This window comes from Hyperolius riggenbachi, chromosome 7, assembly GCF_040937935.1.
Source record: "Hyperolius riggenbachi isolate aHypRig1 chromosome 7, aHypRig1.pri, whole genome shotgun sequence".
In the NCBI taxonomy this organism is placed as follows: Eukaryota; Metazoa; Chordata; class Amphibia; order Anura; family Hyperoliidae; genus Hyperolius; species Hyperolius riggenbachi.
The window spans coordinates 316928049-316944401 of NC_090652.1; the positions used below are offsets into that span (position 1 = coordinate 316928049).

Consider the following 16353-nt stretch of genomic DNA (forward strand, 5'->3'; position numbering starts at 1 on the left):
CACAGTAGTTGTCCTTTAATGATTGGCTCCTGGGCAGCCGAAGCGACAGACGCTGTGTCAGAGGATATGAGCGATCACATGACCAGCTCTACCTCTGCGCTCCCCACAGCTTCCAGCTCCTGCAAACTCAGCTCAGCAGCAGTGACCTGATGTCACCACGCAGGTTTCCCTGACAACCAGCAGTTCTACTTTTTATTCTACTTCTAAAGCCAGTGAAATTGGTGATGCTGTTTTCCGGTTTAGATTTGATTGTTTTATTGTTTTCAAAAGCAGAATGATCAAATTCTCTGGAAAATGACAGAATCGGGATCCTTCAGTGATTTTCATCAGTTTGGGGTTTTATTGCATTTAATCATTTTATTGATTAGGAAATGAATGCACATTAATGAAAAGGGACAATTTCATCGCTTTGGTTGAACAAAACAATAGATATAATAAAGTGATAAAAGTGGCTCTCCAGACGCAGACGTTTCCCGTGTCTGCGCCGCACTGCGATACACACAGCTGGTTTTTATTGTTCTTCGCATAGCTGATGTCATATAAATACCTGGTGAGGAGGCCAGACACCAGCCGCTTCCTGCTCTGCTTACTTGCTGTGTCTGGGCCCCACTTCCTTCCAATCCTGAAACGCTGCACTCTGCTGCTTCTTGGTCATGTGATCAAACTTTGAGTTTTTAGCTGCAGAAGCCTTATTTTAAACCTCTGATGGGTAAATATTTGAGTTACTGGATGGTAAAGTTATGGTGGAGGCAGGATGGGTGCTCAGAGAGGACATAAGAGAAGGGTCCACAGCCTTGCTTCAAGCCCTCAACCCTTCTTATTGCTGTTGGTGAAACCTCCTGTCATCGGGGTTCTTCCTTAAATAACTGTATGCAGTCATTGTTGGGCCTCTGGCTTTGATCAACCACCCTGTATTGCGCTGCACTGACTGTGTGTGTGTGTGTGTGTGTGTGTGTGTGTGTGTGTGTGTGTGTGTGTGTGTGTGTGTGTGTGTGTGTGTATATACAGTGTGGTGTGTGTGTGTGTACGGTGTGTGTGTGTGTGTGTGTGTACGGTGTGTGTGTGTGTGTGTGTGTATTATGTACTGCTCGTTCTCTCTCTCTGTATTTTAGGACTTCCCCTTTGCTGACTTGTGCAGGATTTTGGAATTCTTGTGACTTCTTCTCCCCACTATAGTGAGGAAGTGTCCATCATGTGACTTGCAGATCACATGACCGGCTTCCTGTCTGTCCCACGTCACTAAGTTGCCGGGCAGAACCTCTCCAGGCGAACAATAAAGACTTCAATCCCACATGCTGGTGCTGTTGGATGAAAATATTGTTATATTATTTGCTCATCTGCCATCTTTTGTTTTTACCTTCAGAAGTTGCCATAGTAATAAACATACATGGACAGCGTCTGTGCCTGTCAGTGGTGTTGCCATAGTAATAAGGAAACATAGATTGGCAGTGTCCGTGCCTGTCAGTGGCGTTGCCATAGTAATAAGGAAACATAGATTGGCAGTGTCCGTGCCTGTCAGTGGCGTTGCCATAGTAATAATGAAACATATATAGGCAGTGTAATGGGCAGTGTCTGTGCCTGTCAGTGGCGCTGCCGCTAGGGGAGTGCAGTGAAGCGTGAATAAACTATTTCTGAGCAGAGATTGGTTAATGAGTTGCTAATAATTCCAAATTTAATGCAAATGATATGCAGTTCAGAATTGGGCCAGTCAGATTCATTTCCTGCTGATTTTAATTGGGATGCATACATTAAATTTACAGGCAATCTGGAATAATTTGCATCTGAGCTTTTTATTATTATGTACTGTATTTATAAAGAGCCAACATATTACGCAGCGCTGGCTAATAAATAGGGATACATACAATGTAAACAAGGGGTGACAGACAGAAGGTTATACAACACAGCACAAGGTTATCCATGCAGACAGGGTATAAGACGCATGATCATGTGATTTTACAGAGACCCGGCAATTCAAGTCAGAGTTAGTCCATGGGAAGGGTGTCATTGCTGGGCTGCAAGATCAAGAAGGACACACTAAGCTTTCTGCAAACTTTTGTTTTGCGTTTCAAAGTGAAGGTAGTCTTGGGAGGGGCAGGAAGGTGTATAGGGGAGATTTCCTGATGCGCTGGAGTCCCCCTTTAATCCCGATATCGGACACAGCGACATACAGCCAGGCAGGCAGGGGACACCCTGCGCACCGTTTTCTGCACACATTTTGTCCACAGCAGTTAACCTCCCTGGCGGTCAATTAAATCTGCCAGGGGGGCAGCGATCAGGCCCCTCAGGAAATCCTGTTCTGAACGGGATTTCCATTAGGGCTTCCCCCGTCGCCATTGGCATCACCAACGTCATCGACGTTGTGACATCAGAGGGTATCCCGATCCACCCCTCAGCGCTGCCTGGCACTGATTGGCCAGGCAGCACACGGAGTCTCGGGGACCATCTAACGCGGCGGGTAGCGGCGAATCGACGTGGAGCGGTGGCGATCGAAGGTATAAAAAAAAAAAAATCTGCAAATCGGCCCAGCGGTGCATGAGCAATCCTCCGCAGCAGCTTACCTCGTGTCCAGCACGGAGTTACCGCTAAGGAGGTTAATGTAATTGATAGAGAAGGCACACAATGTGCAGAAGTATACCAGAGCTGTGGAGTCGGTACAAAAATCATTCGACGACTCCGTTTATGAAACCTCCGGCTCCAGGAACCCAAAATTGCTCCGACTCCACAGCCCTGAATCCTACTGCAGGCCTCCAGCTGCAGACATTCCCCTGGGTTCCTCTATAACGTATTGCGCTGCTACACGTCTTGTAATCGCTGTTATCTTAGATGATCGACCACTTCTGAGTGGGGTAACAGCGGCCTTGAATTGAATTAGTCAGCTCCCTTAGTAAGGTGGTAAGCTTGGATTAAAACGATTGGTTCATTAGTGGCCTCCATTAGAGATTGTCTTGTGACCCTTTCTAGATTTAAGTATCAATAACAGAGCCCCCCCCCCCCCCCCCATCCCTAGTAAATACTGAACAAATAGAATTATGTTTTTGCATAATTTGTTTGGCTAAGTTTTTTTCATCATCTACTTTTAGAACTTGTTTGAAAGCCCAGTGTGCTGTGCGAATGTTTCCTCCCACCGGTGTCCTCGTCCTCCTCTGCAGCGCTTGCCATTGCTGTGCCTGTGATAGGCCGCTTGAGGTCACAGAATGTCATAGTGCAGAGTGCACTCCCACACAGAAGCTTCTGAACTTTGTGGTCATTCCTTTGTGATTTCAGGTTACATATTTGGGACACTTAATGGTCATAAGATCTGTTTTTATCTGTAATATGTGATGTTTGGCTCTTGAAATGGAGGAGGAGATCACAGAGGGAGGGGCATTGTCTGGCATGGCTGTACAGGCCACGCCCATCTGATGAAATTGTCCCCTGTATCATCCATATAGAGTATGCAGGTCCCACACTGACTGATTGCTATTGTTCTCTCTACAGTGACCACATGGAAAGCATCTGCGGCTATCTGATGAAGTACACCAATCTGGTGACGGGATGGCAGTTCCGGTAGGTTCCAGCAGGGGGCGTGCAGCACCTGTATAAACCCAATAATTCCTGCAAGTTACAATAGTCATATGTCTATGTATGTATCGTGTTTAGCATGTATCATAGACTGGGGTCAATTTTAGGGGGAAAGCCAATTAACTTATCTGTATGTTTTTGGGATGTGGGAGGAAACTGGAGTGCCCAGAGGAAACCCACACAGACACAGGGAGAACATAAACTCCATGCGAATAGTACCCTGGCTGAGATACAAACAAACAAACATAGAACATTTATATTGCGCTTTTCTCCTGGCGGACTCAAAGCGCCAGAGCTACAGCCTCTAGGACGCGCTGTATAGGCAGTAGCAGTGTTAGGCAGACTCCTACTGAATAGGTGCTGGCAGAGGTGATGGGGCAGAGCCGAGATTCGAACCCAGGTCGCCTGTGTCAGGGGCAGAGCCCTTAACCATTAAACCATCCAGGCACCTATCCACCACCAAACCAGGGACCCCGCACTGCAAGGCAAGAGTGCTAACCACTACGCCACCGAGCTGCCTAATGTCAGCTTGCTGAGTGCACCTCTCCTTCCCTGCTGCAGTGACACCTGCTCCTTCCCCGCCTGACAATACACTGCAGTGCGACCTCTCCTTCCCTGCCTGACAATACACTGCAGTGTGACCTCTCCTTCCCGGCCTGACAATACACTGCAGTGTGACCTCTCCTTCCCTACCTGACAATACACTGCAGTGTGACCTCTCCTTCCCCGCCTGACAATACGCTGCAGTTTGACCTCTCCTTCCCTGCCTGACAACATGCTGCAGTGTGACCTCTCCTTCCCTGCCTGACAATACACTGCAGTGTGATCTCTCCTTCCCCGCCTGACAATACGCTGCAGTGTGACCTCTCCTTCCCTGCCTGACAACATGCTGCAGTGTGACCTCTCCTTCCCTGCCTGACAATACACTGCAGTGTGACCTCTCCTTCCCTGCCTGACAATACACTGCAGTGTGATCTCCCTGCCTGACAATACACTGCAGCATGACCTCTCCTTCCCTGCCTGACAATACACTGCAGTGTGACCTCTCCCTCCCTGCCTGACAATACACTGCAGTGTGACCTCTCCTTCCCCGCCTGACAATACACTGCAGTGTGACCTCTCCTTCCCCGCCTGACAATACACTGCAGCATGACCTCTCCTTCCCTGCCTGACAACACGCTGCAATGTGACCTCTCCTTCCCTGCCTGACAATACACTGCAGTGTGACCTCTCCTTCCCTGCCTGACAATGCACTGCAGTGTGAGCTCTCCTTCCCCGCCTGACATTACACTGCAGTGTGACCTCTCCTTCCCTGCTTGACAACACGCTGCAGTGTGACCTCTCCTTCCCTGCCTGACAATACACTGCAGTGTGATCTCTCCTTCCCTGCCTGACAATACACTGCAGTGTGACCTCTCCCTCCCTGCCTGACAATACACTGCAGTGTCACCTCTCCTTCCCTGCCTGACAATACACTGCAGTGTGACGTCTCCTTCCCTGCCTGACAATACACTGCAGTGTGACCTCTCCTTCCCTGCCTGACAATGCACTGCAGTGTGACCTCTCCTTCCCCGCCTGACATTACACTGCAGTGTGACCTCTCCTTCCCTGCCTGACAACACGCTGCAGTGTGACCTCTCCTTCCCTGCCTGACAATACACTGCAGTGTGATCTCTCCTTCCCTGCCTGACAATACACTGCAGTGTGACCTCTCCTTCCCCGCCTGACAATACACTGCAGTGTGACCTCTCCTTCCCTGCCTGACAATACACTGCAGTGTGACCTCTCCTTCCCTGCCTGACAATACACTGCAGTGTGACGTCTCCTTCCCTGCCTGACAATACACTGCAGTGTGACCTCTCCTTCCCTGCCTGACAATGCACTGCAGTGTGACCTCTCCTTCCCCGCCTGACATTACACTGCAGTGTGACCTCTCCTTCCCTGCCTGACAACACGCTGCAGTGTGACCTCTCCTTCCCTGCCTGACAATACACTGCAGTGTGATCTCTCCTTCCCTGCCTGACAATACACTGCAGTGTGACCTCTCCTTCCCCGCCTGACAATACACTGCAGTGTGACCTCTCCTTCCCTGCCTGACAATACACTACAGTGTGACCTCTCCTTCCCTGCCTGACAATACACTGCAGTGTGACCTCTCCTTCCCTGCTTGACAATATACTGCAGTGTGACCTCTCCTTCCCCGCCTGACAATACACTGCAGTGTGACCTCTCCTTCCTTGCCTGACAATACACTGCAGTGTGACCTCTCCTTCCCTGCCTGACAATACACTGCAGTGTGACCTCTCCTTCCCTGCCTGACAATACACTGCAGTGTGACCTCTCCTTCCCTGCCTGACAATACACTGCAGTGTGACCTCTCCTTCCCTGCCTGACAATACACTGCAGTGTCACCTCTCCTTCCCTGCCTGACAATACACTGCAGTGTGACGTCTCCTTCCCTGCCTGACAATACACTGCAGTGTGACCTCTCCTTCCCTGCCTGACAATGCACTGCAGTGTGACCTCTCCTTCCCCGCCTGACATTACACTGCAGTGTGACCTCTCCTTCCCTGCCTGACAACACGCTGCAGTGTGACCTCTCCTTCCCTGCCTGACAATACACTGCAGTGTGATCTCTCCTTCCCTGCCTGACAATACACTGCAGTGTGACCTCTCCTTCCCCGCCTGACAATACACTGCAGTGTGACCTCTCCTTCCCTGCCTGACAATACACTACAGTGTGACCTCTCCTTCCCTGCCTGACAATACACTGCAGTGTGACCTCTCCTTCCCTGCTTGACAATATACTGCAGTGTGACCTCTCCTTCCCCGCCTGACAATACACTGCAGTGTGACCTCTCCTTCCTTGCCTGACAATACACTGCAGTGTGACCTCTCCTTCCCTGCCTGACAATACACTGCAGTGTGACCTCTCCTTCCCTGCCTGACAATACACTGCAGTGTGACCTCTCCTTCCCTGCCTGACAATACACTGCAGTGTGACCTCTCCTTCCCTGCCTGACAATACACTGCAGTGTCACCTCTCCTTCCCTGCCTGACAATACACTGCAGTGTGACCTCTCCTTCCCTGCCTGACAATACACTGCAGTGTGACCTCTCCATCCCTGCCTGACAATACACTGCAGTGTGACCTCTCCTTCCCTGCCTGACAATACACTGCAGTGTGACCTCTCCTTCCCTGCCTGACAATACACTGCAGTGTCACCTCTCCTTCCCTGCCTGACAATACACTGCAGTGTTACCTCTCCTTCCCCGCCTGACAATACACTGCAGTGTGACCTCTCCTTCCCTGCCTGACAATACACTGCGGTCTCACCTCTCCTTCCCTGCCTGACAATACACTGCAGTGTTACCTCTCCCTCCCCGCCTGACAATACACTGTAGTGTGACCTCTCCTTCCTTGCCTGACAATACACTGCAGCGTCACCTCTCCTTCCCTGCCTGACAATACACTGCAGTGTGACCTCTCCTTCCCTGCCTGACAATACACTACAGTGTGACCTCTCCTTCCCTGCCTGACAATACACTGCAGTGTGACCTCTCCTTCCCTGCTTGACAATATACTGCAGCATTACCTCTCCTTCCCTGCCTGACAATACTCTGCAGTGTGACCTTTCCTTCCCTGCCTGACAATATACTGCAGTGTGACCTATCCTTCCCTGCCTGACAATACACTGCAGTGTGGCCTCTCCTTCCCTGCCTGACAATACACTGCAGTTTGACCTCTCCTTCCCTGCCTGACAATACACTGCAGTGTGACCTCTCCTTCCCCGCCTGACAATACACTGCAGTGTGACCTCTCCTTCCCTACCTGACAATACACTGCAGTGTGACTTCTCCTTCCCCGTCTGACAATACACTGCAGTGTTACCTCTCCTTCCCCGCCTGACAATACACTGCAGTGTGACCTCTCCTTCCCTGCCTGACAATACACTGCAGTGTGACCTCTCCTTCCCCGTCTGACAATACACTGCAGTGTGACCTCTCCTTCCCTGCCTGACAATACACTGCAGTGTGACCTCTCCTTCCCCCGCCTGACAATACACTGCAGTGTGACCTCTCCTTCCCTGCCTGACAATACACTGTAGTGTGACCTCTCCTTCCCTGCCTGACACTACACTGCAGTGTGACCTCTCCTTCCCCGCCTGACAATACACTGCAGTGTGACCTCTCCTTCCCTGCCTGACAATACACTGCAGTGTGACCTCTCCTTCCCTGCCTGACACTACACTGCAGTGTCACCTCTCCTTCCCTGCCTGACAATACACTGCAGTGTGACCTCTCCTTCCCGGCCTGACAATACACTGCAGTGTGACCTCTCCTTCCCTGCCTGACAATACCCTGCAGTGTGACCTCTCTTTCCCCGCCTGACAATACACTGCAGTGTGACCTCTCCTTCCCTGCCTGACAATACACTGCGGTCTCACCTCTCCTTCCCTGCCTGACAATACACTGCAGTGTTACCTCTCCCTCCCCGCCTGACAATACACTGTAGTGTGACCTCTCCTTCCTTGCCTGACAATACACTGCAGCGTCACCTCTCCTTCCCTGCCTGACAATACACTGCAGTGTGACCTCTCCTTCCCTGCCTGACAATACACTGCAGTGTCACCTCTCCTTCCCTGCCTGACAATACACTGCAGTGTCACCTCTCCTTCCCTGCCTGACAATACACTGCAGTGTCACCTCTCCTTCCTTGCCTGACAATACACTGCAGTGTGACCTCTCCTTCCCCGCCTGACAATACACTGCAGCGTTACCTCTCCTTCCCTGCCTGACAATACTCTGCAGTGTGACCTTTCCTTCCCTGCCTGACAATATACTGCAGTGTGACCTCTCCTTCCCTGCCTGACAATACACTGCAGTGTGGCCTCTCCTTCCCTGCCTGACAATACACTGCAGTGTGACCTCTCCTTCCCTGCCTGACAATACACTGCAGTGTGACCTCTCCTTCCCCGCCTGACAATACACTGCAGTGTGACCTCTCCTTCCCCGCCTGACAATACACTGCAGTGTGACCTCTCCTTCCCCGTCTGACAATACACTGCAGTGTTACCTCTCCTTCCCCGCCTGACAATACACTGCAGTGTGACCTCTCCTTCCCTGCCTGACAATACACTGCGGTCTCACCTCTCCTTCCCTGCCTGACAATACACTGCAGTGTTACCTCTCCCTCCCCGCCTGACAATACACTGTAGTGTGACCTCTCCTTCCCTGCCTGACAATACACTGCAGTGTGACCTCTCCTTCCTTGCCTGACAATACACTGCAGCGTCACCTCTCCTTCCCTGCCTGACAATACACTGCAGTGTGACATCTCCTTCCCTGCCTAACAATACACTGCAGTGTCACCTCTCCTTCCCTGCCTAACAATACACTGCAGTGTCACCTCTCCTTCCCTGCCTGACAATACACTGCAGTGTGACCTCTCCTTCCCTGCCTGACAACACACTGCAGTGTGACCTCTCCATCCCTGTCTGACAATACACTGCAGTGTGACCTCTCCATCCCTACCTGACAATACACTGCAGTGTGACCTCTCCTTCCTTGCCTGACAATACACTGCAGTGTGACCTCTCCTTCCCTGCCTGACAATACACTGCAGTGTGACCTCTCCTTCCCTGCCTGACAATACACTGCAGTGTCACCTCTCCTTCCCTGCCTGACAATACACTGCAGTGTCACCTCTCCTTCCCTGCCTGACAATACACTGCAGTGTCACCTCTCCTTCCTTGCCTGACAATACACTGCAGTGTGACCTCTCCTTCCCTGCCTGACAATACACTGCAGTGTTACCTCTCCATCCCTGCCTGACAATACACTGCAGTGTCACCTCTCCATCCCTGCCTGACAATACACTGCAGTGTGACGTCTCCTTCCCTGCCTGACAATACACTGCAGTGTGACGTCTCCTTCCCCGCCTGACAATACACTGCAGTGTGACCTCTCCTTCCCTGCCTGACAACACACTGCAGTGTGACCTCTCCATCCCTGTCTGACAATACACTGCAGTGTGACCTCTCCATCCCTGCCTGACAATACACTGCAGTGTGACCTCTCCTTCCTTGCCTGACAATACACTGCAGTGTGACCTCTCCTTCCCTGCCTGACAATACACTGCAGTGTGACCTCTCCTTCCCTGCCTGACAATACACTGCAGTGTCACCTCTCCTTCCCTGCCTGACAATACACTGCAGTGTCACCTCTCCTTCCCTGCCTGACAATACACTGCAGTGTGACCTCTCCATCCCTGCCTGACAATACACTGCAGTGTGACGTCTCCTTCCCTGCCTGACAATACACTGCAGTGTGACTTCTCCTTCCCTGCCTGACAACACACTGCAGTGTGACCTCTCCTTCCCTGCCTGACAATACACTGCAGTGTGACGTCTCCTTCCCCGCCTGACAATACACTGCAGTGTGACCTCTCCTTCCCTGCCTGACAATACACTGCAGTGTTACCTCTCCCTCCCCGCCTGACAATACACTGTAGTGTGACCTCTCCTTCCCTGCCTGACAATACACTGCAGCGTGACCTCTCCTTCCCTGCCTGACAATACACTGCAGTGTGACCTCTCCTTCCCTGCCTGACAATACACTGCAGTGTGACCTCTCCTTCCTTGCCTGACAATACACTGCAGTGTGACCTCTCCATCCCTGCCTGACAATACACTGCAGTGTCACCTCTCCTTCCCTGCCTGACAACACACTGCAGTGTGACCTCTCCTTCCCCGCCTGACAATACACTGCAGTGTGACCTCTCCTTCCCTGCCTGACAATACGCTGCAGTGTGACCTCTCCTTCCCCGCCTGACAATACGCTGCACTTTGACCTCTCCTTCCCTGCCTGACAACATGCTGCAGTGTGACCTCTCCTGCCCTGCCTGACAATACACTGCAGTGTGATCTCTCCTTCCCCGCCTGACAATACGCTGCAGTGTGACCTCTCCTTCCCTGCCTGACAACATGCTGCAGTGTGACCTCTCCTTCCCTGCCTGACAATACACTGTAGTGTGACCTCTCCTTCCCCGCCTGACAATACACTGCAGCATGACCTCTCCTTCCCTGCCTGACAACACGCTGCAATGTGACCTCTCCTTCCCTGCCTGACAATACACTGCAGTGTGACCTCTCCTTCCCTGCCTGACAATGCACTGCAGTGTGACCTCTCCTTCCCCGCCTTACATTACACTGCAGTGTGACCTCTCCTTCCCTGCCTGACAACACGCTGCAGTGTGACCTCTCCTTCCCTGCCTGACAATACACTGCAGTGTGATCTCTCCTTCCCTGCCTGACAATACACTGCAGTGTGACCTCTCCTTCCCTACCTGACAATACACTGCAGTGTGACCTCTCCTTCCCTGCCTGACATTACACTGCAACGTGACCTCTCCTTCCCTGCCTGACAATACACTGCAACGTGACCTCTCCTTCCCTGCCTGACAATACACTGCAGTGTGACCTCTCCTTCCTTCCCTGACAATACACTGCAGTGTGACCTCTCCATCCCTGCCTGACAATACACTGCAGTGTCACCTCTCCTTCCCCGCCTGACAATACACTGCAACGTGACCTCTCCTTCCCCGCCTGACAATACACTGCAGTGTGATCTCCCTGCCTGACAATACACTGCAGTGTGACCTCTCCTTCCCTGCCTGACAATACACTGCAGTGTGATCTCTCCTTCCCTGCCTGACAATACACTGCAGTGTGACCTCTCCTTCCCTACCTGACAATACACTGCAGTGTGACCTCTCCTTCCCTGCCTGACAATACACTGCAACGTGACCTCTCCTTCCCTCCCTGACAATACACTGCAGTGTGATCTCTCCTTCCCTGCCTGGCAATACACTGCAGTGTGACCTCTCCTTCCCTGCCTGACAATACACTGCAGTGTCACCTCTCCTTCCCCGCCTGACAATACACTGCAGGGTGACCTCTCCTTCCCCGCCTGACAATACACTGCAGTGTGATCTCCCTGCCTGACAATACACTGCAGTGTGACCTCTCCTTCCCCGCCTGACATTACACTGCAGTGTGACCTCTCCTTCCCTGCCTGACAACACGCTGCAGTGTGACCTCTCTTTCCCTGCTTGACAATACACTACAGTGTGACCTCTCCTTCCACGCCTGACATTACACTGCAGTGTGACCTCTCCTTCCCTACCTGACAATACACTGCAGTGTGACCTCTCCTTCCCTGCCTGACAATACACTGTAGTGTGACCTCTCCTTCCCTGCCTGACAATACACTGCAGTGTAACCTCTCCTTCCCTGCCTGACAATACACTGCAACGGGACCTCTCCTTCCCTGCCTGACAATACACTGCAGTGTGACCTCTCCTTCCCTACCTGACAATACACTGCAGTGTGACCTCTCCTTCCCTGCCTGACAATACACTGCAACGTGACCTCTCCTTCCCTGCCTGACAATACACTGCAACGTGACCTCTCCTTCCCTGCCTGACATTACACTGCAGTGTGACCTCTCCTTCCCTGCCTGACAATACACTGCAGTGTGACCTCTCCTTCCCCGCCTGACATTACACTGCAGTGTGACCTCTCCTTCCCCGCCTGACAATACGCTGCAGTGTGACCTCTCCTTCCCTTCCTGACAACACGCTGCAGTGTGACCTCTCCTTCCCCGCCTGACAATACACTGCAGTGTGACCTCTCCTTCCCTGCCTGACAATACACTGCAGTGTGACCTCTCCCTCCCTGCCTGACAATACACTGCAGTGTCACCTCTCCTTCCCTGCCTGACAATACACTGCAGTGTGACGTCTCCTTCCCTGCCTGACAATACACTGCAGTGTGACCTCTCCTTCCCTGCCTGACAATGCACTGCAGTGTCACCTCTCCTTCCCCGCCTGACATTACTCTGCAGTGTGACCTCTCCTTCCCTGCCTGACAACACGCTGCAGTGTGACCTCTCCTTCCCTGCCTGACAATACACTGCAGTGTGATCTCTCCTTCCCTGCCTGACAATACACTGCAGTGTGACCTCTCCTTCCCCGCCTGACAATACACTGCAGTGTGACCTCTCCTTCCCTGCCTGACAATACACTGCAGTGTGACCTCTCCTTCCCTGCCTGACAATACACTGCAGTGTGACGTCTCCTTCCCTGCCTGACAATACACTGCAGTGTGACCTCTCCTTCCCCGCCTGACAATGCACTGCAGTGTGACCTCTCCTTCCCCGCCTGACATTACACTGCAGTGTGACCTCTCCTTCCCTGCCTGACAACACGCTGCAGTGTGACCTCTCCTTCCCTGCCTGACAATACACTGCAGTGTGATCTCTCCTTCCCTGCCTGACAATACACTGCAGAGTGACCTCTCCTTCCCCGCCTGACAATACACTGCAGTGTGACCTCTCCTTCCCTGCCTGACAATACACTGCAGTGTGACCTCTCCTTCCCTGCCTGACAATACACTGCAGTGTGACCTCTCCTTCCCTGCTTGACAATATACTGCAGCATTACCTCTCCTTCCCTGCCTGACAATACTCTGCAGTGTGACCTTTCCTTCCCTGCCTGACAATATACTGCAGTGTGACCTCTCCTTCCCTGCCTGACAATACACTGCAGTGTGACCTATCCTTCCCTGCCTGACAATACACTGCAGTGTGGCCTCTCCTTCCCTGCCTGACAATACACTGCAGTTTGACCTCTCCTTCCCTGCCTGACAATACACTGCAGTGTGACCTCTCCTTCCCCGCCTGACAATACACTGCAGTGTGACCTCTCCTTCCCTGCCTGACAATACACTGCAGTGTGACCTCTCCTTCCCCGTCTGACAATACACTGCAGTGTTACCTCTCCTTCCCCGCCTGACAATACACTGCAGTGTGACCTCTCCTTCCCTGCCTGACAATACACTGCGGTCTCACCTCTCCTTCCCTGCCTGACAATACACTGCAGTGTTACCTCTCCCTCCTCGCCTGACAATACACTGTAGTGTGACCTCTCCTTCCTTGCCTGACAATACACTGCAGCGTCACCTCTCCTTCCCTGCCTGACAATACACTGCAGTGTGACCTCTCCTTCCCTGCCTGACAATACACTGCAGTGTCACCTCTCCTTCCCTGCCTGACAATACACTGCAGTGTGACCTCTCCTTCCCTGCCTGACACTACACTGCAGTGTCACCTCTCCTTCCTTGCCTGACAATACACTGCAGTGTCACCTCTCCTTCCTTGCCTGACAATACACTGCAGTGTCACCTCTCCTTCCCTGCCTGACAATACACTGCAGTGTCACCTCTCCTTCCTTGCCTGACAATACACTGCAGTGTGACCTCTCCTTCCCCGCCTGACAATACACTGCAGCGTCACCTCTCCTTCCCTGCCTGACAATACTCTGCAGTGTGACCTTTCCTTCCCTGCCTGACAATATACTGCAGTGTGACCTCTCCTTCCCTACCTGACAATACACTGCAGTGTGACCTATCCTTCCCTGCCTGACAATACACTGCAGTGTGACCTCTCCTTCCCCGCCTGACAATACACTGCAGTGTGACCTCTCCTTCCCCGTCTGACAATACACTGCAGTGTTACCTCTCCTTCCCCGCCTGACAATACACTGCAGTGTGACCTCTCCTTCCCTGCCTTTCAATACACTGCGGTCTCACCTCTCCTTCCCTGCCTGACAATACACTGCAGTGTTACCTCTCCCTCCCCGCCTGACAATACACTGTAGTGTGACCTCTCCTTCCCTGCCTGACAATACACTGCAGTGTGACCTCTCCTTCCTTGCCTGACAATACACTGCAGCGTCACCTCTCCTTCCCTGCCTGACAATACACTGCAGTGTGACCTCTCCTTCCCTGCCTGACAATACACTGCAGTGTCACCTCTCCTTCCCTGCCTGACAATACACTGCAGTGTCACCTCTCCTTCCCTGCCTGACAATACACTGCAGTGTGACCTCTCCTTCCCTGCCTGACAACACACTGCAGTGTGACCTCTCCTTCCCTGCCTGACAATACACTGCAGTGTGACCTCTCCTTCCCTGCCTGACAACACACTGCAGTGTGACCTCTCCTTCCCTGCCTGACAATACACTGCAGTGTGACCTCTCCTTCCCTGCCTGACAATACACTGCAGTGTGACCTCTCCCTCCCCGCCTGACAATACACTGTAGTGTGACCTCTCCTTCCCTGCCTGACAATACACTGCAGTGTGACCTCTCCTTCCTTGCCTGACAATACACTGCAGCGTCACCTCTCCTTCCCTGCCTGACAATACACTGCAGTGTGACCTCTCCTTCCCTGCCTGACAATACACTGCAGTGTCACCTCTCCTTCCCTGCCTGACAATACACTGCAGTGTCACCTCTCCTTCCCTGCCTGACATTACACTGCAGCGTTACCTCTCCTTCCCTGCCTGACAATACACTGCAGTGTGACCTATCCTTCCCTGCCTGACAATACACTGCAGTGTGGCCTCTCCTTCCCTGCCTGACAATACACTGCAGTGTGACCTCTCCTTCCCCGTCTGACAATACGCTGCAGTGTGACCTCTCCTCCCCCGCCTGACAATACACTGCAGTGTGACCTCTCCTTCCCTGCCTGACAATACACTGCAGTGTGACCTCTCTTTCCCCGCCTGACAATACACTGCAGTGTTACCTCTCCTCCCCCGCCTGACAATACACTGCAGTGTGACCTCTCCTTCCCTGCCTGACAATACACTGCAGTGTGACCTCTCCCTCCCCGCCGGACAATACACTGCAGTGTCACCTCTCCTTCCTTGCCTGACAATACACTGCAGTGTGACCTCTCCTTCCCCGCCTGACAATACACTGCAGCGTTACCTCTCCTTCCCTGCCTGACAATACTCTGCAGTGTGACCTTTCCTTCCCTGCCTGACAATATACTGCAGTGTGACCTCTCCTTCCCTGCCTGACAATACACTGCAGTGTGGCCTCTCCTTCCCTGCCTGACAATACACTGCAGTGTGACCTCTCCTTCCCTGCCTGACAATACACTGCAGTGTGACCTCTCCTTCCCCGCCTGACAATACACTGCAGTGTGACCTCTCCTTCCCCGCCTGACAATACACTGCAGTGTGACCTCTCCTTCCCCGTCTGACAATACACTGCAGTGTTACCTCTCCTTCCCCGCCTGACAATACACTGCAGTGTGACCTCTCCTTCCCTGCCTGACAATACACTGCGGTCTCACCTCTCCTTCCCTGCCTGACAATACACTGCAGTGTTACCTCTCCCTCCCCGCCTGACAATACACTGTAGTGTGACCTCTCCTTCCCTGCCTGACAATACACTGCAGTGTGACCTCTCCTTCCTTGCCTGACAATACACTGCAGCGTCACCTCTCCTTCCCTGCCTGACAATACACTGCAGTGTGACATCTCCTTCCCTGCCTAACAATACACTGCAGTGTCACCTCTCCTTCCCTGCCTAACAATACACTGCAGTGTCACCTCTCCTTCCCTGCCTGACAATACACTGCAGTGTCACCTCTCCTTCCCTGCCTGACAATACACTGCAGTGTGACCTCTCCTTCCCTGCCTGACAACACACTGCAGTGTGACCTCTCCATCCCTGTCTGACAATACACTGCAGTGTGACCTCTCCATCCCTACCTGACAATACACTGCAGTGTGACCTCTCCTTCCTTGCCTGACAATACACTGCAGTGTGACCTCTCCTTCCCTGCCTGACAATACACTGCAGTGTGACCTCTCCTTCCCTGCCTGACAATACACTGCAGTGTCACCTCTCCTTCCCTGCCTGACAATACACTGCAG

The 16353-nt window shown here is 52.5% G+C and overlaps 1 protein-coding gene across 1 annotated transcript in view; it reads left to right on the forward strand.

Moving 5' to 3' along the window:
* OSBPL11 (oxysterol binding protein like 11) overlaps positions 1-16353 on the forward strand; it is a 103206-nt gene that overhangs the window by 11170 nt on the left and 75683 nt on the right. The window contains exon 3 of the mRNA XM_068246246.1: positions 3478-3546. Within this exon, the coding sequence (XP_068102347.1) occupies positions 3478-3546 (69 nt within the window). The remainder of the gene's footprint in view (positions 1-3477; positions 3547-16353) is intronic.